This window comes from Sinocyclocheilus grahami, unplaced genomic scaffold (assembly GCF_001515645.1).
Source record: "Sinocyclocheilus grahami isolate Dianchi unplaced genomic scaffold, SAMN03320097.WGS_v1.1 scaffold426.1, whole genome shotgun sequence".
In the NCBI taxonomy this organism is placed as follows: domain Eukaryota; kingdom Metazoa; phylum Chordata; class Actinopteri; order Cypriniformes; family Cyprinidae; genus Sinocyclocheilus; species Sinocyclocheilus grahami.
This window is the reverse complement of record NW_015505605.1, coordinates 1,798,556-1,820,614: the sequence shown is the minus strand read 5'-3', so window position 1 is coordinate 1,820,614 and position 22,059 is coordinate 1,798,556. Positions and strand designations below refer to the sequence as shown.

Genomic DNA, 22,059 nt, shown 5'->3' with positions numbered 1-22,059 from the left:
ATTGTCTTCATTAATTCCATTCTTTGTTTGGTTTCTTTCATTATCTAAGGCAAGCTCCTGAGATTTCAGAGTCTTGGTAATGGATAATGAAGTAGTTTAGAGTAATTTTGACAACATGTCTAGTTTCAGGAAATCAGTAGTTTGTCATTGGCCTCTTGGGGCTATGAGGGAAAGAGGGGAACACAGCAATCTGCCAGTGGAAATGGTGCACACTTGAAGATCAAGTGATAAGAGAAATCGTGTGAAATGCTAGATTACACTGAGTGGATGGCACTGAGTGGTTGGCTTGTTAAATGACAACGAGTGCTTTGAGAATTGGTCACTATCTGTTTCGGTTAGCAGACCTAGTCAGGTCTAGGTCTTTTATGGTTGGATTGAGCGATTGTGATATTACTGTCATTCCATAGGAGGCATGTGCTGTAGTATGTGTCATTGTTTGTACTGGCCACCTGTCCCTCTGATTTTCCATCTGTCTCTTTCTCTGAATGTCTGCCTGCTGTCTTGCTTATTCACTTGTCGTCCTGTCCATTGTTACTTGTGTTCATTTGCCCTTCTGTCAGCATGTTTTCCTTTTCAGCTCTCTTTCTCTGCATACCATGGATCTCAAACATGCTCAGTCACACTGAAGCAGAACCACTGAGACAATGTTCCGGTCTGTCTTCTTTTAGCCACTTTGGGGTTTGTCTGTATATACAGCAAGTTGGTTCCATTAATACAGTCAGTGAAACTCATATATGTGTGATTATAGATCATGTCAACTTTATTTCAGTTCATCGCTTATTCTGCTCCACTGTCAATCCCACAATCCCCTGTGCAGGACTTCTGTCTAGCTCCCATAAATAAGGAAATTAGAAAATCCCACTGAGCTCTGCTTACACTGCTGCACCAACAGGAATGCTTTAAAGTAGAGACTGTGAGCTTTAGAAGAAAGAAGAGAAAAGCAGAGTAAAAGAAAAAGTCAGGGCCAAGTGTTTAGGCAAATGCAAAGGAAAGAGTGCGAGATAAAGAGATGATGAAGGGTTATGCCAAGAAAAAGCTTGTAATGACACTTATTATACACTCATTAATAGTTAGTTCTGGTCCTTGAATTTGATTGGCTAAGCAGTGATCTAAGAATATGCTGATAATAACCTTTTTTCACAGACTGTGATGATACATTTATGCAATAATTAACATAGCCTGCAATAATTAATATTTTTCTAGCAAACTTTTATTTTCATTCATTTTTATAATTATTTATCATACATTCATAAATCTGAATATTAACTTCTTGTTTATTTAGCTGTTTTTTAAAAGCAGTATCACATGTGCAGTCCTGCTGCTGGTCTGAATTACAGCTCTGACACTTGGCCTACAACCGGGTGATATTCAGAAAAACAACAATGTTGTTTGTGTGATAAATAACTCTATGCAGTACTCATTATATTACATACACACAAAGGTGAGTTTGCTTATTTATAGTGAGAGAGCACTCTTTCACTCCACAACACTCTTTCGTCTTATATCAAGGACGAGTGTGTGTGTGTGTGTGTGTGTGTGTGTGTGTGTGTGTGTGTGTGTGTGTGTGTGTGTGTGTGTGTGTGTCTACAGTCCTAAATGAGAATTGATTTCAGTCTTGTCTGTGACTGACCTACTCTTCACTTCTTTTTCAGAATATGCCCATTCAACACTGTGACAGCTACACACTAAGTGGCAGTCTGACTTTTACACACTTGTGACAAAGACACACACACACAGACACACATAAATACAAGCATCCAATCTGAGACCATTACCAATGTGCTTAATGTGAATATATAATACATTTTGCATTTACTCGGATGTGTGCAGCTCTTGTTTCATGTCTGATTTCTCTAGCAAATTAATGTGTACAGCTCACAGACAGATCCTATCAGGGCTGAAGAGGTTGGCAGCACACATTGATCACTTGCCCTCGATTCTCCTTGTCTCTCTCGCTTTAAATACCTGTCTTTCTCATTCTGTATTTCTCCTGCTTGCTCCTTCTCTGACTTTCCCCCTATCTGATGTCCTCTTGATGGATTGACCTTTAGGTTTTCTAATGAAAAAAATATCACTATAACAAAAACACTAGTTGGTTTGTTGCCTAGTTGCTCTAAACTTCAGATTTTTGGGGTTTCAAGCTCTTCCTTGTTGCTTCCCTCCCTCCCTCACTCACTCACTCACTCACTCACTCACTCACTTCTCATTTATCCTTATTATTAAAGTAACATGTATAGTGTAAACACCATGGCAAATGCATATTATATTATTAAGTACAATGGTATACAGGTGCATCTCAATGTCGTGGAAAAGTTCATTTATTTCAGTAATTCAACTCAAATTGTGAAACTCGTGTATTAAATAAATTCAATGCACACAGACTGAAGTAGTTTAAGTCTTTGGTTCTTTTAATTATGATGATTTTGGCTCACATTTAACAAAAACCCACCAATTCACTATCTCAACAAATTAGAATACTTCATAAGACCAATTAAAAAGAAACAGAAAAATAGAAAAAAAAGAACTTTTCCATGACATTCTAATTTATTGAGATGCACCTGTATATTAAAGTAATTGTTAAATGTTACTTAATTGATGTTACTCTTTCTTTTTTTTCTTTGGGTAGCTTCCAAAAGTATTTTTTTGTGATATTTAATTTGACATGGTAAATTACCACAGATTTCTGGACATGTTCTATAGTAAAATATCATGTTTTACCATCCCAAAAATCTATTAATTATATAACAAAATGTATTAAGTACTCAACAATTAGGCATACAATTTTTCCAGAGATGGTTTGGCTGAAATCAATAATTGACATTTCTAATTTGATCAGTCCCACCAAGTCATGCTTTCAATGGATCATTTACTTTAATCTGAAAATTCAGTTACCATCAGTTGTGCCTTAAATTGCTCAAAACATTATATCATTTTTTTTTCCAGTTTTTTCATTGTATATGTGACCATTCATAAATATGGGTTTGGAAAGATTTTGTAATGTTTTTGAAAGAAATCTCTTGCTTCTTTGCATTTATGAGATAAAAATACAGTAAAACAGTAATATTGTGTAATATTGCTAAAGTTTAAAGAAATCGTATTTTAAATATTTAAAAATATGTTACAAATATGATTTGTGATGCAAAGCTGAATTTTCAGCCTCATTACTTTAGTCGTCAGTGTCACATGATACTTTAAATTCAAATATGCTTATTTGCTGCTGAAGAAATATTTCTTATTATTATTAATGTTGAAAACAGTTATGCTGCTTTTGGAAATATTCAGGACTTTTTTATTAATAGAAAGTTTGAAGAACACCTTTATTTGAAATAGAAGTATTTTGTAACATATGTAAATGTATTTACTGTCTTTTGATCAATTTAATGCATCCTTGCTGTATAGTATTAATGAAAGTATTAATTTCTTTCATATAAAAAATATTACTGACCTCAAATTTTGAATGGTAGTGTACATATATTAAAACACACATGCTCTATATATCTTATCTTACTCAGTTGCAAGATTATATATAACTTATATATATATACCCTATACCTTTAAAGCACAGTTGCAGATTCTAATGTACTTGAATATGGCATTATTCAGTGTCATGGTACATATCAAAGTGCCATGGCATTTCTATCTGATATAATCACCGTGCCATACCGCCATATTACTTTATAAGGACCACTGAAACATTGTTGAGGTCTCTTTCGGCCAGATGGTGGGTGTTTGTGTGAGTGATGAGCAGGCAGACTGCAATGAGGAGGACCTGCGGTATGTTTGAAACACAGCAATATACCTGAACAGCTCCTCTGGACCAGCTCCATTCTCCAGACATGTTAATTATTAAAAGAGCGAGCATGGCACCACTCTCACATCTCCATGGAAACAGCAGAGGTCAGGGTAGCGGATGACATCAAGTGGCAGACATAAGGAATAAGAGGGAGAGAGAGCAAGACAGAGAGAGACAGATCAAGACAGAGAGAGAGGGCTTTGGCAGTTCATCATATGTCTGTGCTTGAGTGCTAAACCAAGTTTGCCCAATCCCACAGAGGAAAGCCAAACCAGTTCAGTCTGATCAAGACCACGACTGCTGTCACTCTTTCTCTTTTAGGCTCTGATGGCTTTGAGAGTGCATTATAAAGTCTTCTCACTGTAAGATTACATGGCATATGCAAATTGGGTGCTGCTTTTTTTCTGATTTGGCTTTTAATTGTATTAAATCTACAAGTTAAAATCCATTGACAGCTTAACAGTTTAGTTCACCCAAAACGAGCATTTCACCCTCATGTCGTTCCAAACCGGTATGACTTACTTTCTTCTGTAGAACACAAAAGAGATTTTTTTTTTTAATGTTTAAAGTGTTTGGGTCCAAAACAACGCTGATGTTGAGTGAACGATTTCAGGTTATCCATTTTAGCAGAGAAAGTAAGGCATTGACTGTGCGACAGGTCAAATTAAATACTTAGAAACTCAGATGTGAATTCCTACTAGCTGCAGTGTGCCGTTACACAGCTCACTGAATATGTTTAGCTTGGAGTCGACATTTTGCTAGTGAATCTAATGCCTGATTCCTCTGCTGCTGCCTGTAGCACTAGTTCATCATATTAGTTCAACTTTGTGCGCCACTGGTTGATGTTACCTGGAGGCGTCATACATTTGCATGCTCGCTAAATATTCAGCTTTAGACTTGCTTTTAGATTTAGCAGTCAGACTTTAAACATATTTATTTAACATTTATATGTTTGTATTTAATATGCAGACTAGATTTAATACTTATTTTTAAATATTTACTTAACCATGTAAAAAATTTGTTTTTTTTAATTATTAATGCCTCCTTATAGAATACTGATTGCTTTGTGTGTGTGTGTGTGTGTGTGAGTGTGTTTAGTTAACGCTATTAATATATTTTTTTATTTCTATTTTATATATTTTTGTCCTTAAATAGAGGTAAACTTTAGCTTACATTTGGGGTCATCTTCATAAATAAAATTATATAAAATTATTAAATTAAATTATTAAATAAAATAAAATTATTTAACAATTTATATATATATATATATTATATGTGTATGTATGTATATGTGTGTGTAAATAATTTTTTTAATTGAAATTATATATAACATACATGTCTCAACTGTTTACATTTAAAAACAATTTCATAAATAATTGTGTTCATAATTTTAGAATTTGCTTAGACATTATTTAAAATATATATAACTCTACTACTAACACACACACACACACAATGAAAGTAATGAAAGGAGCCCTAGTATGCCACTTTTTACAATATGTAACATACTTCTCAGATTTCCCCAGAATGTGCCTGTGACATTTCGCCTCAAAATACCCCACGGATAATTTATTATATAATTTTTAAAATGCCTATTTTGAGTGGAAGCAGAAAACCAATGAAAGTAATGAAAGGAGCCCTAGTATGCCACTTTTTACAATATGTAATATACTTCTCAGATTTCCCCAGAATGTGCCTGTGACATTTCGCCTCAAAATACCCCACGGATAATTTATTATATAATTTTTAAAATGCCTATTTTGAGTGGAAGCAGAAAACACGTCGTTTTTGTGCATGTCTCTTTAAATGCAAATGAGTTGCTGCTCCCCGCCCCCTTTTCCAGAATAGGGCTGTGCCTTTACAGCTCTTGTACCTCAGATACTCTGCTAAAAAAAACACATCTGTTTGGTCTTGATTATCATGTCTATCGAGCTGAAATCATACGTTTTAAACCATATTAGTTTAAACTTCTGATATACGGTTTTTTTAACAATTTATATATATATATATTATATGTGTATGTATGTATATGTGTGTGTAAATAATTTTTTTAATTGAAATTATATATAACATACATGTCTCAACTGTTTACATTTAAAAACAATTTCATAAATAATTGTGTTCATAATTTTAGAATTTGCTTAGACATTATTTAAAATATATATAACTCTACTACTAACACACACACACACACAATGAAAGTAATGAAAGGAGCCCTAGTATGCCACTTTTTACAATATGTAACATACTTCTCAGATTTCCCCAGAATGTGCCTGTGACATTTCGCCTCAAAATACCCCACGGATAATTTATTATATAATTTTTAAAATGCCTATTTTGAGTGGAAGCAGAAAACACGTCGTTTTTGTGCATGTCTCTTTAAATGCAAATGAGTTGCTGCTCCCCGCCCCCTTTTCCAGAATAGGGCTGTGCCTTTACAGCTCTTGTACCTCAGATACTCTGCTAAAAAAAACACATCTGTTTGGTCTTGATTATCATGTCTATCGAGCTGAAATCATACGTTTTAAACCATATTAGTTTAAACTTCTGATATACGGTTTTCTGAGAGCACACAGAAAGCGGCTGTCACTGTGCGTATTAAATTAAGCTCTTAAATTAGTTAGGAATAGTTTATATACATTTTCTATAATAAATAACAAATGTCCATTATGTATGTTCTCGTTTAAGTACATTTTTTATGTGTACCATTCTCTATTTCCAGTGAATTTTAATGAGAGAAGAGCCAGGGTGGGAGAAAAACACTGTGGCTAATCCCGTAAAGACATTTTGTGCGTCTCTTTGTTCCAGACCACTGGCCTCACTAATTGGAAAGATTTGCTCTGTCTGAGAGAGAACTAGATAAACTAATAAGGAGAGGGAATCATACCATTCTAAAACCAGACCGTCCCTTGTCCTTGACTCTATAGAGTGCTAAATTAACTTTAGAAGTGAAGTAAACTCTTTCTGCCAGTGAGTCACTTACTGATAACCTGCTGTTCTGAAAGCTTGTTTGATGACGTCACCAAGCCTTCTGTCTCCATGGCGATAATGATCAGCGCTTTTGATTGGCAGGCGAGCGGAGTGAGAGAAGGCAGAGATGGACAGATTGTGGGCTTGAGTGGGATTGTTTCACGAAGTTGGTCTTTGTTCCGTTCTCTCAGACGTCCAGGAAAGTGACAGCTGAAGAAGACAACAGAAAAATGAAGATTCGTTCTAGTCGATCATTTTGAAGATTGAGTCATTTCAGCTTTACATCGTTTGACATGATTTTTCTCTGTAGTGTCTTTTTCTCTGTCTCTATCGCTCTCCAGCTCTTTGTTGTGCTAAGTTTTGCGTCTTTGCTGTCTTCGCTGAATACAAGGAGGGAGAAGGACGGCGAAACAATCCAAAAATTATTCAGCAGGAAATAAAGTATAAAAAGAGCATTAGATAGTGTATAAGGTTTATAACAACACTGGAAAATTATCAAGTATTTTTTCCCCTGTCGTTCATGTCAGAAACAGTTTTCTTACCGAACTCACTCCTATTTTCCGCTGATGATTTCGCTTTGTTGGAGAAAATGGAAAATGTATAGTTTCTATTTTCCCGTTTATGCAAAAAATAAACCTTCAAAAATAGCGCTGGTATTGCAGAGGCTTATCTCTCTGGAGCGCACAACTTTATAAAAGTGTTATTTAAAGCCTCATGGGACAGGACAGCTGTCAATCAGATACTGGACTTGTAAAGAGAGAGACAGAGTCTCAATCTTTATCTCTCTGCAATTTTGACAGTGCTGACTGCTGCTGACCAGGATGAGAGAGAAAGAGACAGTCAGCTAGAGAAAGTGTGTGTGTGTGTGTGTGTGTGTGTGTTTGTGTGTGTGTGTGTGTGTGTGTGTGTGTGTGTGTGTGTGCGTGCATGTACACTTCAATAACCATTCCTGAAAATGTGTTTACCTGAGACAGAGTGCTGTGGTGCTGCATGCATAATGCATGTGAAAGCATCTAAGTAGGAATATTTCATTGCATGTATACTTATATACTTCTCAGGTTTAGTCATTTGAACAAACCCCTAATCCTAAGTATTAAGCTTTGGTGTGTAACTCATCCTGCACTATTTGTGTTACGGACATGAGGTGTGATTTTAATTTGACTGGATGATTTTTGCAAAAATCCCAATGAGCTGAATTATCATATCTAAAAATCTAAAAAGCTAGAATATCATAGAGATTCAGGGGTCACCTTTTTTATCAGTAAACATATACCTGGCAACCACCCAGAGCACTCTATACTCTAGCTTTGTGGCAGCAAATTTTGCACAAGCAAGCACCACTTACATTTTCTTCAGGAAAAAAAAAACTCTTGTCTAATTGCATTATTTCAATGTCAACCTTCCGACCTATGAATATTTTATTACATTGTATATATATATATATATATATATATATATATATATATTAAAAAAAAATTTTATATATATATATTTCCACCACACTATTTGGTCAAGAGTTACATGTACACATTTTCATTTTTAATTTCATGTTGATATGTTTAAACCCCAACTACAACTGTTCATTTAAGGGCTCATCTGTTTGTTCACTTTATTTAAAGTGCAGTCTTAAATTACAAATTTTTTTTTTCACTGGAGTTAAAAGAGCAACTACAGGGTTTAGATGATTAGTTCCATTGTGTGTGATTGGCTGTGTCATGTGACTCATGAGATTTCTCTGATTAGAAGAACTTTGTCTCTGGCTGGTTTAGTGTGTTTTAAAAATGCATTTTAATTATCTTGATAAAAAAATACATTTAACTGAGAAAAAAAAATTACCTTGTCTCTTGTATTTTTATTTATTCATTTATTTTATGTATTTTTAATTTTTTTTTGCACAGCTTTAGAGTTTGAGACGTGGCATACAATTTGATTTGCATGTAAAGTTTTACAAAACGTGCATTAAAATATTGACTTCTTTTCAGATTTTAGTTTTTTGCAACTTTTTAAAACATTTTGAAAGTATAAAAATTATTGAATATGATTTTTCTATCATTCTATCAATCCCTGGGCTGTCACACAGACAGCCCTGGTTATAATAGAGAAATGTCAATATGCTGGTAGAGATGAATGACAGTCATTACTCTGTCAGAAACATGCACAGTAAAGGAAAAAAGCATGTGGTTTGGAGTAATGTTGTTATTAATGGAGCTGTGCAGGTTTGTGCTTGTATAGACTTACCGCAGGAGGGCTGGGCACTTTTTCGTCTCCGCTGCCTGCTTTCTGCATGACAGAGAGGGATTTACGGCACTCCGGTTTATGTATTAATGTATTCAATGCAGTGAGGAACTTCCTCCTATGGATGTCATCTCATCTTCTGCTTCTTACTCGAATCATTTCAAAATGATGCAGTGCTGAAAGAATGTTTGAGTCCAGAGAGCTGAAAGCATGTTTACACGCACACACACACACATGCATACTATATACACACACACACACACACACACACACACACTCAGTGTGAATTCATATTCATTGCATTTACTGACATCATATTAGGAAAGCAACCGACACACATGCACACACACTTTATTTTTTTCTATAATTGAGGTAAATTTTCTCTGACTTGTGTTGTTTTTACTGACATTGATATTATTTATGAATCATTTTTTGTCAGCAGAGGCAGGTTTTGTCTGATTCGGCTCACTTCTGAGGGCAGTTTTGTTCCTAAACTATAGCTAAGTACACACACTCAATATTGATGATGTCTTTGTGCTGTAATTGCTTAGTGGGTTTAATTTACAGTTTAAGTAGAGTCATTCAGACAGTCACTCACCTGGGTTTAGTGTATAATCCATGGCTTAAACTGGACTCTCTCCATTCAAATGGGATAATTACCCTCATTTAGTTAAACCACATGCAGCAGTTCGGCTTTCTAACTGCTCGTTTTCTTTCTTTCTTCCTCTCTCTGAGGACTTTATGTCTTCCAATAAAAGTTATTGCAGCCGTATAAAGCATCCTTACAGCGAACTTTCCACTTCAAATTATGAAAGTGTTCAAACTGGTCAAAACACACAAGACAGTCCCAACATATTGCTTATGAGTGACCTTCGCAGAGACAAAGATTAAAATCAGCATAAATTACAAACAATACTTTATGTATGACAATACTGTATAGGTTTTACGATTCTTTTATTTATTTTGCTGCATTACAATGATGAGAACTGAGGGAAAGAATCAAGTCTTATAACTCTAAGGTTGAGCAAATGATTTCAGGTTATCCGTTTAAGCAGAGTTTTATAAGAATCATGAAACCTATAATTATTATTAATATATAAAAAAATGCAGTTCAAACATATCAAGACTTAAACAGACCTTTTCTATCATGAACTAAAATGAATTTTCAATTCCTCTTTTTTCTATCATCATGAAGAAAAAAGCCTGATATTAATGAATTAAAACATTGTTATGTTTTCAAATATTTTTAAAAAATAAACAAGATGTGTAAACTCTTGTGTACTGTATCAAGGGTGTAAGGAAAATATGTTTTGTTTTTTACTTGGTTACACTGCCATTTTAGATTTAAACTTTTCTTGAAATGGTATAAATGTTTTTCAAAACCAAAAGAAACTAACATTTCCAAGAACTTTGCAGAACCTTTCCAAGAATTTGTTATTGACCTGTAAAACAGGCTTCATTTTGAGAAACTATGAAACTCATAAAATCAAGTAGAAATTACAGAAATTATGGTGATACATTAAATGAATGGAAACAAAGATCTTGATGTAATGACAAAATAATTCTCTTCAACGGGAATGGAAAGCGTGTGTGTGTGTGCGTGCGTGTGTGCGTGAGTGCGTGCGTGTGTGTGTGTGTGTGTGTGCGTGCGTGTGTGCGTGCCTGCATGCGTGTGTGTGTGTGTGTGTGAGTGTGTGTGTGTGAGAAAATCTTTATTTGGGAATATCTGGGTCTGAGGACATCCTTACTTGTAAAAATTTAGTTTTTTATGGTAAAATTACAGAAAGGTTTCTGTTAAGTATAGATAGGCATATCTGTCTGTCATCAAAGCCAAAGCTGTTTATTTCAAGTTTATGACAAACAAGAAGCCTAGCAGACAGGTGTTTAAAGAGAGCTTCATTTCCTTGTGAGAAGGATTGTATGCTTCTTGCTGTAGATAAACATGTTGAGTAAAAGATTTTCCTTTTCAAATCCGGACAGATTTCTTTCATCGCAGTTCAATGCTGCGTTTGTGGAATAATTGGCTGATTCCTTATTTCAAAGAAGCCATAATATCATTGAATATCTTGTCAAGTCCTTTCAGTCAGGCTTTAATGTGGCAGCAGCTGTTTTATGTATGTATGTGCAGATGAGTGTGTGAATGTAAATGAGAACGAGAGAGAGAGAGAGAGAGAGAGAGAGAGAGAGAGAGGCTCTTCATCTAGAACCCTGCGCGCCAGCTGCATCTTTCCTGCTTCCGTATTTTGTGCTCTCTAAGCCTCGTTTAGTGTAATTAGTTGTATTTGCCTGAGTTAATGAGTTTCCCCTCTGTCCTGGATACTTGTTTTTAGAGGAACTCTGTCAGTCAGAAGGAGAAAGACTCTACCTATGACAGCCTCCATTTGTGTGTTAGTGGGTATATACGTGTGTGTGCGTGTTTGTGTGTGTGTTCTGGCTGGGACAACCTCCCAGGCCTCATTCACACTCAATGTGAGCATTAATCACGCTAATTACAGCAGCTCTACCCCAGAGGCTGCTGGGATGGTGGAGGACTAAGGTGGGGACAGGCTGATAGACAGGAGATGTTAGTCACGCTGCTCGTCGCTTTGCATTGCAAATGGAGTCGCAGGGAACTTAATTTTTGCCTTTGAATTAGCATGTGGCTCATATTGAGTAAAAGTAGAAGGGCATTCAGTTTTTCCCAGCCTTTACTCACTCTAAAATTGATTCATTTACTTGCGCAGATCATGACGGTAAAGTAAGCCACAATATGTGTAGACCCATCTTACACCAATAATGATACAAATGATACAGATGATATTTACATTTAAACTCATGAACTTTGGGCTGCTTCAGGTCAGTTTTGGATGTGTAATATCATGTTTTTATTGCGTTTAGGCTAGAAAGTATTGATTAAATATATACATTTATGTACACTGCCATTCAAAAGTTTGAGGTCAGCAAGATGTTTATTTTATGAAAGAAATTGATACATTAATTCAGCATTGGTTCCCCTTAAATCGATTAACAGTCTTTTTTTAACTTTCTATTGATCAAAGAATCCCGACGAAAAATGATCATGTTTTCCATAAAATAACTTTTTTAAATTAATAAGGAATGTTCTTGAGCAGCGAATCAGCATATTAGATTGATTTCTGAAGGATCAGAAAATTGCTGATAATTCAGCGTTGCCATCAAGAGAATAAATTACAATTTTAAAATATTAAAATAGAAAACTCTAATTTTATATTTCACAATATTGCTGTTTTTACTGTATTTTTGATCAAATAAATGTAGCCTTGGTGAGCTTAAGAGACGTTTTTCAAAAACATTCAAACTTTTCAACAATAGCATATACCATTTTAAATTTTTAATTGATTAAATCTCCTTTTTCAGTTTTTACAACTCATTTTCCACAGACGCACGCACACTCTCTTTTATTTTAAAGATTTTTTATTTTATTTAATATTTTATATAGCTGAGAAGTGACTTGTTTGCTTGTGCTCTTTGATTCCGTATGTTCACAATTTGCCAGACGTTTTTACCTCATTGCCACCCTCAATACCCACACAAGCTCTCATCCACCTGCCTAATGGAAAAAGCAGGTCATACTAGCTTAAGCAAGGATGGATTATGGGCCAGTGCCCCGGGGTCTCTGACTGTCAGGGGCCTCCAGACTCCTGGAAACAAGACACTGCAAATGTACTATTGATATAGATAGATGAAGAGCACTTGCATGTGTGCCAGTATCACCACAGTGTGAAAATAAGTGAAGAAATAAGAAATTATATCTCTTCTCAGCACTACTTATTTCTTACTTTTCACAGTGCATTGTTGTTACTTTAGCATGCAGCGTATTACACACAAAACAGATTTGTTGTGCAACAAAAACACTTTATTTTACACATTCCTGGTGCAATTTTGATATTGTTATAGCAAATGAACATTACATCTCATAGTTGCGAGAAGAAGGGAGTCTAGAGTCTCAGGACCACATAGGACCATAATATACCCTTATACTCAAGTGGTTTAGAAGATGGTAAACCAGCTCAACCAAAAAGGTACCACCTTTGCTCTGTCCAGCCCTCTGGAAGTTCATCTGAAACTATGGGAGATCTAAAGTGGAAATGGAATTGAAAGCTTTCATTAGAAAATGAAAATCACATTTTTCATTATGTCTCAAAGATAATGCAGGGAACACTTTTGAATAATGATTCAGTGTTTTAGTGTTTTTCAATACTAGTGCCTTTGTGAAGATTTAAGCCTATTGTCTCTCTGGTCTTGGGTCTAGGCTAGCTGGTTTGTAGTTTTGATTAAAAAAAATTATTAAAGACTCATTAAATTCCTTTGAGGATTTGAAGTTTAAATAAAGAGGGTTTCTCAAAGTTTTCTTCAGTTTTTGGCAAGCAGCCTCTCACATTACACTCCATTTAATAGCGTGTGTGAACACGCGTGGTGTTACATCTACACAGTTTCATCCTCTTTCGTCCATTATTGTCGTGTCTCCAGTAGTTTGTTGTAAAAACCTAAGTATAACAAAATATACCGAAGTATACTTTGTGCTTAAGGTGAAATGTATAGAGGCTTGAAGGTTGTACACTTTGATCAGGCTGAATGAAACAGCAGGTCAGCTGTTTCTACAACACAGTTTGACAGATCTCTTTGACAATGCCAAGTGTGTGTGTGTGTGTGTGTGTGTGTGTGTGTGTGTGTGTGTGTGCGTGTGCGTGTGTGTGAACATAAAGGTTTTGAAAAGGAGTGTTATTGAGGTGAAGGTCTCTCACATTTGTAGCAACTTTCATTCTCAACCATGTTGTATGATTCAGTTGAAGACTCAAAGAATTTGTGTGTGTGTCACAAACAAATATATGTGCTTATATCACATCTTAAACTGCACAGGGGTGCAAAGTCATTCAACAGTCAGACTCCATCAAAATACTGGGTTATGTATAACTTTAAATCTCTAGACATAGTTTCAGCACTGTTATCTTCAGAGTATAGAAGTTTGACCGGTGGGTCTGCTGGGGGCAGTTTGAGGAGAAACAGAGTAGAATATTGATGCTGTGGTACCAGACAGGACAAGTATCCCACTATGAGAGCAGAAGAGAGAACATCTCACAGATACATTGCCTTCAGTTCTGCCTCTCAGTATACTCCACATACACCTGGAGAGAGGGAACAGGAAGATTAAAGTCAAAAGATGGATAAAGAAGACATTAGAAGGGAAGGAGAGTAGCTAATTCTAATATATACAATGCTTAGTGTAGGTAATGCATGCAATTACTAGTTATGGTATGCACAGAATGAGTTTATTGTACAGTATTCAAAACCTATTTCATAACTGAATGTTTCAGATGTTATTGTGCATTCATGTTTGTTTTATTTTTCGTAATGTTTAATCAGAATGTCAAATCAATCTTCCAGTTAAAACGACAGACTTGATCCAATCATTTAGTCTTCTTAAACCCTCTCCATTCATTTTTGAGTGTGATGCCCACATCTTGATTCCATCGGTGGATCTTTTCAATGAAATGATGTTTTATTAACAAGGTTCGGGAGGAGCACGATCAGATAATCAACCAATTTGTCACAGGTGTAACCTGTTTAGCTAATCAGCACAATACGTATATATACACAGCCTACTTACCTCTATCCTACGACAGTTTTCCGGCATCCCTCCTCCACCCCAACGCCTCACTCTTATGCCGGGTTCAGACTACACAATATTTTTGTCGGTCACGATAGTCACTGTGTCAGATTACACGACTTTGTCTCCTAAAGTCTTGTTGTGGATAAGAAACATGTCAGACTACATGTTGCTTCCCGACCATTCATCGCATGCCGTCTTTAACGACGCGTGTGATGTCATTGAGAAGGCGGAACTAGCGACTGACTTCCGAAAACAAGAGCGTAAACATTGCTGAAGCGCTTCCACTATAGTTCGCCAGCATTGTTCTTTCTTTGTTCTGTCGTGGTAGTCCCTGATAACACATCATACAGGCAGGAGTACTGTTGCCACAGCTCCACGAACCTTTCCTCCATCTCATAATTCCACCTAGCAGCACCATCATCGCTCTTTCGTTTTGCCATGTTTGAAACCTGTGTATGAAAGAGCTTCTGTGCTGCTATTGGTCAACGTCACCAATGTGACAGAACTCGTCGAAAAAAAATGAAACATGCTAGTCTATCTGTCGTGATGTCGTGAAGCATCGCAGACGCGGAATCGGTTGTCATCCACTATGACACACTACACGTGCTGAAACGATGGAATCTTGCGTCCCGATGTCCATTGTCGTTTACGAATCCCCACGACACCCTACGTCAAGCATATCGTGGCAAAATCGGGTTAAAATCGTGTAGTCTGAACCGGGCATTAATCTATTCTCATCCATGGACTTTTAAACATTAGAATTCTATATTTGAATCCAGTGAATTTGAGAAGTTCTTTGATAGAACCAATTGAATTCCTCTCTTTAAAAATAAAGGTTCTTGTTTTGCTTTTTATGTTTCCATTAAGGACCTGAAGAGCAAAATGTTCTTTAGATTATTAAAATGTTCTTCACACTAAGTAAAAAAAATCTTTTAAGACCTGTTACCTAAAATGTTCTTTTTGGAACCAAAAAAATGGTTCTCCTATGGCATCACTGCGAAACCCCCTTTTTGAAAGCTTTATTTTCAACAGAATAGATATCTTTGGTTGATTTCAACATGAATGCAGATTCCCCCCAAAAATCAGCTGATTCAACTGAAGAATCTTCAAATTCAGTTAGCACAACTAAGGAATTCTCTTAGAATGTAATACAAGAGTGCAAATATAAGAAATGAAAAAAAGATTCATTTAAATTTGAGAATTCTTCAATTGAATCGCACGTTCCTTTTCATACACAGCAGATGGCACATCTGCTAATAGATACCCGATAATAATGCAGCTTATTGCTGAAATGCAGACTGCGTTAAACAGTGTTGACTGTAAGCGTGTTAGACAAGAATACAGCTTGGCGGTCTCAACAGGGACAGGGGTGCTAATTACTGCAAAGGATAAATTAGCCACACGTAAAACATGCTCAGTTTCTTTCTCTCTCTCTCTCTCTCTCTGTATATTTTCTTAGTTGGAACTCTCTGCTCTCTTTCAGACCTTGTGTATAAAGTAATCAAGGTTCATTATGCCAGAATCAATGCGCAATGTAATTAAAGTCCTTCATACTGTAAAGCTCAACCGCTTTAGTCTCTACTCTCAGGTTCTCAGGTTCATCTGCAGTGTTTTTCACTGCTACCTGTCTTTTTATATCAGCCTCACTGCAACAGTTCAATGACAGCTGAACTCATCGGCCTCATAAAGCCATTTATCTGAAATATAGCCTAGATGTAGAAAAAAAACTATGCTTTCTGTGATTCAGGTCTGTAGTGGTTCTCTCATTTTTCTCAGATTTCGTCACTCCAAACCACTCCAGTGCACTGGAGACCTCAAGATTAATTCATCCTTGTGATAATGGATGTGCTGGAGCGCACATACTAGCTAAATGAGACACCACACACACACACAGCAGAAATTGTAGCATAATGTGTTTGATTTTATTTGGTATTTGGCATGTCCTTGCTTTCAATGCTGTCTTTCTCTTTTACTCTCTCTTGCCGATAGAAAAATATTCACATTCGCTTCACATGGAGCGCTTGGCATTGGATCATCTCGAAATCTCCCATAGTGACATGCAGGCTCGGTTCCCTTAAAACCTTTAGCCTATCAGAGAGGAGCATGAAATACAATCTTTGGCCCTCACCGCCTATCAGAGTTAAGCATGAAAAAATCCCTCACGTTTTAGGCTGAAAGTGTAGAGCTTGGGATAAAGTACTCTTCTGCAGCCTTTAGATAATGCAGCTGGCCTGAAGCTGGTTAGAGCCGAGATGAGAGAGAAAAAGAGAGAGTTAGAAAGAGAACAGGATTGAGAAGAAGCGATTCAGTTGAATCAGAGAATTCTTTAATTGAATAAGTTCTATTTCAGAATTCAGTTTGAAAAAGCATTACAACGAGATATATTAAATTGAATATTTATTTATTTGAATCAAATTAACTTGAAAAAATGTCCATTTGAGTTTGAGAGTTCTTTGATTGAATCAAAAGCAGAAAGATGAAGAAGATTAAATAGATAACAGCGCTGCATTTTGAAAATCCTAAACCGAACACTACCTAATTTGATTATATGCTGTGTTTAAGTATTTCGATAAAAACGTTCCATCACATATATTTTTTTCACAAAATAAAAATTTTCAAAAGGAAGAATTGAAATTCCAGTCTGCAAAGGAGTGGAATAATTACAAATACTCGATTTAAAGGGTTAGTTCACCCAAAAATGAAAATTCTGTCATTAATTACTCAGAATTAATAGTGTTGTTCGAAACCCGTAAGACCTTCTTTCATCTTCGGAACACAATTTAAGATATTTTGATTAAATCTGAGGGCTCTCTGACCCTCCCATAGACAGCAAGGTAACTACCACATTCAAGGTCCAGAAAAAGACCTTCAACCGTACAGTTACGAAGCTACGAGAATACTTTTTTGCACAAAGAAAACAAAAATAATGACTTTATTCCACATTTTTGTCTCTACTGCTTCACTTTGAACACGCGTTCATGACAGTATCATGACGCGAGCGTGTGGCGGTGCTGACCCAGATTCGGCATAATGACGTCATTACGTGTGGCGCCGCCACACGCTCATGTCATGATACTGTTGTGAACGTGCATCCAAAGTGACGCAGTAGAGACGAAAATGTGGAATAAAGTCGTTAGTTGTGTTTTCTTTGCTCAAAAAGCTATTCTCGTAGCTTCGTAAATTTACAGTTGAACCACTGATGTCACACGGACTACTTTGTTGATCATCTTGGTACTTTTCTGGACCTTGAATGTGGTAGTTACCTTGCTGTCTATGGGAGGGCCAGAGAGCCCTCAGATTTCATCAAAAATATCTTAAATTGTGTTCTGAGGATGAATGAAGGTCTTACGGGTTTCGAACAACACGAGGGTGAGTAATTAATGACAGAATTTTCATTTTTGGGTGAACTAACCCTTTAATGTCAAGGGACTAAACACAAGTTTAACTTTTTCACAAAATCTGTCATTTTCTGTTGCTGTTTGAATGTAGTAAAACACCCACAGGAAACATTAGGTCATGTTTTCATTTTCTTCTGTCACTGGCCACAATTCTAACCTTGAAATCAGGATTAAATAAAAAATATTGTCTTCATAATCATTCATACATGAGAAAATTGGCTGAGAATCAAACAAACTTGGGAAAACAGAAGTAGGAATCATGTCTTTATGGATGTTTTTTCTGGTGATTAAGGACACTTCTCCTACAAATGGTTGTCTAAGGCAAAAATGCTATGAAAAGCACATCATATTTTGTAAAACAAGCACTATTTTTGGAATCAGCACCCCAAAATTAATAATAAACAAGTATTGGATATCATTCAGCAAAATATGTTAAGCCGTGTAATAAAATAACATTCAATTATTTAGTGACATTCAACTGAATTTGAAAATTCTTCAGTTAAATCAGTCACATTTTGAATCAGCTGAATCAACTGAAAATGTTTTTGATCATTAATTGATCATAAAAGTAAAAGAAAAAATCAATTTGAAATGATATTTGAAGAAAATTGGCAGAGAAAGAATCAGTCATTCAGTCAACATTCAGTGCATCCTCTCTGATAGTTTAGGAAAAGGATGGCTTGAGCTTGACCATGCATGCGTGCGTGTGTGCGTGTGTGTGTGTGTGTGTGTGCCTGCGTGCGTGCATGCATGTATGGTATCAGGTTGTGTCCTTTTCTTCTCCTGCCAAAAGCTGCTGACAGGTGAAAAGCCCTCAGTGCCACTCTGCTGGTGTCATATTGTGACGGGTACTTTGACAGTCAGTTCGCTCAGCTCAGCCAAAGCTTGTTTTCAGATAGTTTAGGTACTAGACCTGTCTCACCCACTCACCATTCAACCAGGTTTACACCAGAATTCCCCCACAGTAGTTCAATGATTTATGTATTGTTAGAGAATTGTCAAGACTGGCCAAAGACAGAAAAAAACCCACTCCTCTCAAAAACACCACACAGCAAATGTAACAACATTTAATACTCACCTCAATAATTATTAATGCACTTTGTCTCAAGTCACAGCACACTGTGTTTAGTTTCAGCGTCTGGGGGGAAAAAAGTAAAAAATGTCAAAAACAGTGACGGCAAATGCATTAACTAAAATTATAAAGACAATGTTATTTTTGTGGTACATTTTCAGGAGATATAATACAACCTTAGCATATTTATGTGGCGATGGTTCTGCATAGCCTATGCACAAGCAAGGTATTCAAACAGGTTGCATCCTGTTCTTGCCCAATCAATGTTATTAACTCATGAATATGCAAATAAGAATTTGAACTACATTTTAAACCATGAGAATTTCCTAACAGAGTTTCCTCCACTAATTTTTAGCTTTTTTTTTTACGGTAAGGCATCTTTTTGGAACCATATAAGACAGCATGTTGTCCAATTAGTCAAATACTTCAATGAATTAATTGGAATTCTACATTTAAAAACAAAAAGAGAATTGCCCTGCTAGAATTGACTTTAAAATCAGTATAGCCCTATGTTTAATTACACAGTAGAGAGCGCAGAGCGGTATAATATTACAAACTGACAACAGGGGAAAAAAACAGTGCTGAGGTACATTCAAAATAATAATAATCATGCACAGTTAAGACCGCAAAAATATATTTTGAGAAAGGCTGAGCATCTAATCAAACTCTATTAAATTCATCTGTCATGTTGCTAATACAAACACAATAATTAGCTCAGTGTTTGTTCCATGTGTTTGGCTGGTAAATCAAACTTCTGTTGTTGTTTATGCATTTACAAAATTGTTAATTTGTCATGTTGTAAGTATGCATATTGCTGGGCTTATGCAGTTATTGGCAATATCAGTACATACAGTAAACAATTTATGTGCTTTGGTGGGCCGTGACTGAAGAAATCATTAAATTTGTTAAATGGAATTTATAATTGGACTACATTCTGGGGTATTTGTCACTTTCATTAGCATTAATTTCTTACCCTTCCCTGCAGTTGTCAAATGTATATGTTATGTATGTTTTAGGAGAATATGCATGTTAATGTATATTTGCAATCAGTGGCTAAAGAGAGAATATATCCCCATGTAACATCATTGGACCTTTAATTACTGAACCTAAATAACCACTTGACATTTCCCCTCTGTGTGTCTCCAGGTACGTCCACACCTTGTGCCTGGGAGTGCAAAGCCGTTGGCATGGCGGACCGGGTCAGCGTCATTTCTACTGGCGTCTGATGTTCGAGAGCGCTGACATCAACATGCTGCGGCTGCTGGAGGCTTTCCTGAAGAGTGCGCCTCAGCTCGTGCTGCAGCTCAGCATCATGATCCACAGCAACCACATTCTGCCCCTACAGGGTGAGACAACACACACACATATGGAGGTTTCCCAGGTGGGCACATGAGATGCTTTTAGTTGGGCATACTTAATGAGGAGTGTTGAGAAAGAGAGAGAGGACAGAACGCTTGTGTGATTGTGCTGTGATCGTCATGACTTATTCATACGGCCACTCCGGAGAAGACATTTGCTTGTGATGAATTAAACAAAACGTTTAACACGCTCCTCTCTGAGCGATGACATATGACACGACACAGCTACAAACATGGGAAAAAAGACAGCAGTATATTATATGAAAATAGAAAATAATTAACAATTAACTAAGAATAACTATAATAATACTATAATATATTATTATAATTATATTATATATTATTATAATGTAATTTTTATTATTATTATTAATAATAATAATAAGGATGCAAGGATGCATAAAACTGATGAAAAGGGACAGCCTTTCTAACATTGTTACAAATTTCTGAAGGATCATGTGACACTGAAGACTGGAGTAATGATGCTGAAAATCCAGTTTTGCATCACAGAAATAAATTACATTTTAAAATATATTAAAATACCAAACATTTCATTTAAATTGTAATAATATTTCATAATATTACTGTTTTTACCCTTGACTAGCATAAAATATTTTTTTCTTAAAGGGGTCCTATTGTGCCCCTTTTACAAGATATAAGTCTCAGGTGTCAGAATGTATCTGTGAAGTTTTAGCTCAAAATACATTACAGCTCATTTATTATAGCATGTAAATGCCCCTTCATGGGTACACTCTTAAAAATAAAGGTGCTTCACGATGCCATAGAAGAACCTTTTTGTCTAAATGGTTCCATAAAGAACCTTTAACATCTGAAGAACCTTTCTGTTTCACAAAAGGTTACTTGTGGAGAAAGAAGGTTCTTCAGATTATAAAAAGGTAAGAAAGAGATGGTTCTTTAAAGAAACTTTGACTGAATGGTTCTTTGTGGAACCAAAAATGGTTCTTCTAAGGCATCACTGTGAAGAACCTTTTAAAGGGGTCATCGGATGCCCATTTTCTACAAGTTGATATGATTCTTTAGGCTCTTAATGAAAAGTCTGTAACATAGTTTGGTTAAAATTTCTCAATGGTAATGTAAAAAAACACTGTTTTTACCCTGTCAAAAACAGCTTTGTCCACAGCACACTGTTTTATTTCATTCCGCTTTAAATGCTAATGAGCTCTGCTGACCCCACCCCTCTCTTGCGAGCCACTCTTTGAGAGACGGTAAACTTTTGCGGCATTCATCGCAAAACTCGCTAACTAGCACATTATTAGGAAAGGCGATTTGCAAAGATTCATTAAAAAACCTTACACTCACTTCTTCTGGAGGTGAAGCTGGATCACGAATGATTCGTGCGAAGATAGATGCATTTAAGCAGATCGGGGAGCGCATTCCCTTCATAAACAAACGTAATCCTCTGCGTCTTCAGCGGCTCAGATGCCGGGAGTAAATTGCGACTGCTATGTTCATTATTGCATCCAACAACAAAACACCTTGATCGTTTAGGAGTCATTCTTGTCTACATCTGCTCCGGCCGTGAAACAATGACGGACTGATGACAGCTCACTCAGTCTGTGCTGAAATGCTACTGTCAGTCAAAC

The 22,059-nt window shown here is 36.2% G+C and overlaps 1 protein-coding gene across 1 annotated transcript in view; it reads left to right on the top strand.

Annotated features, from left to right (window-relative positions):
- Positions 1 to 22,059, top strand: part of LOC107551551 (XK-related protein 7-like) — a 70,411-nt gene that overhangs the window by 40,153 nt on the left and 8,199 nt on the right. Inside the window, exon 2 of the mRNA XM_016233193.1 lies at positions 20,244 to 20,443. Coding sequence (XP_016088679.1) covers positions 20,244 to 20,443 — 200 coding nt within the window. The remainder of the gene's footprint in view (positions 1 to 20,243; positions 20,444 to 22,059) is intronic.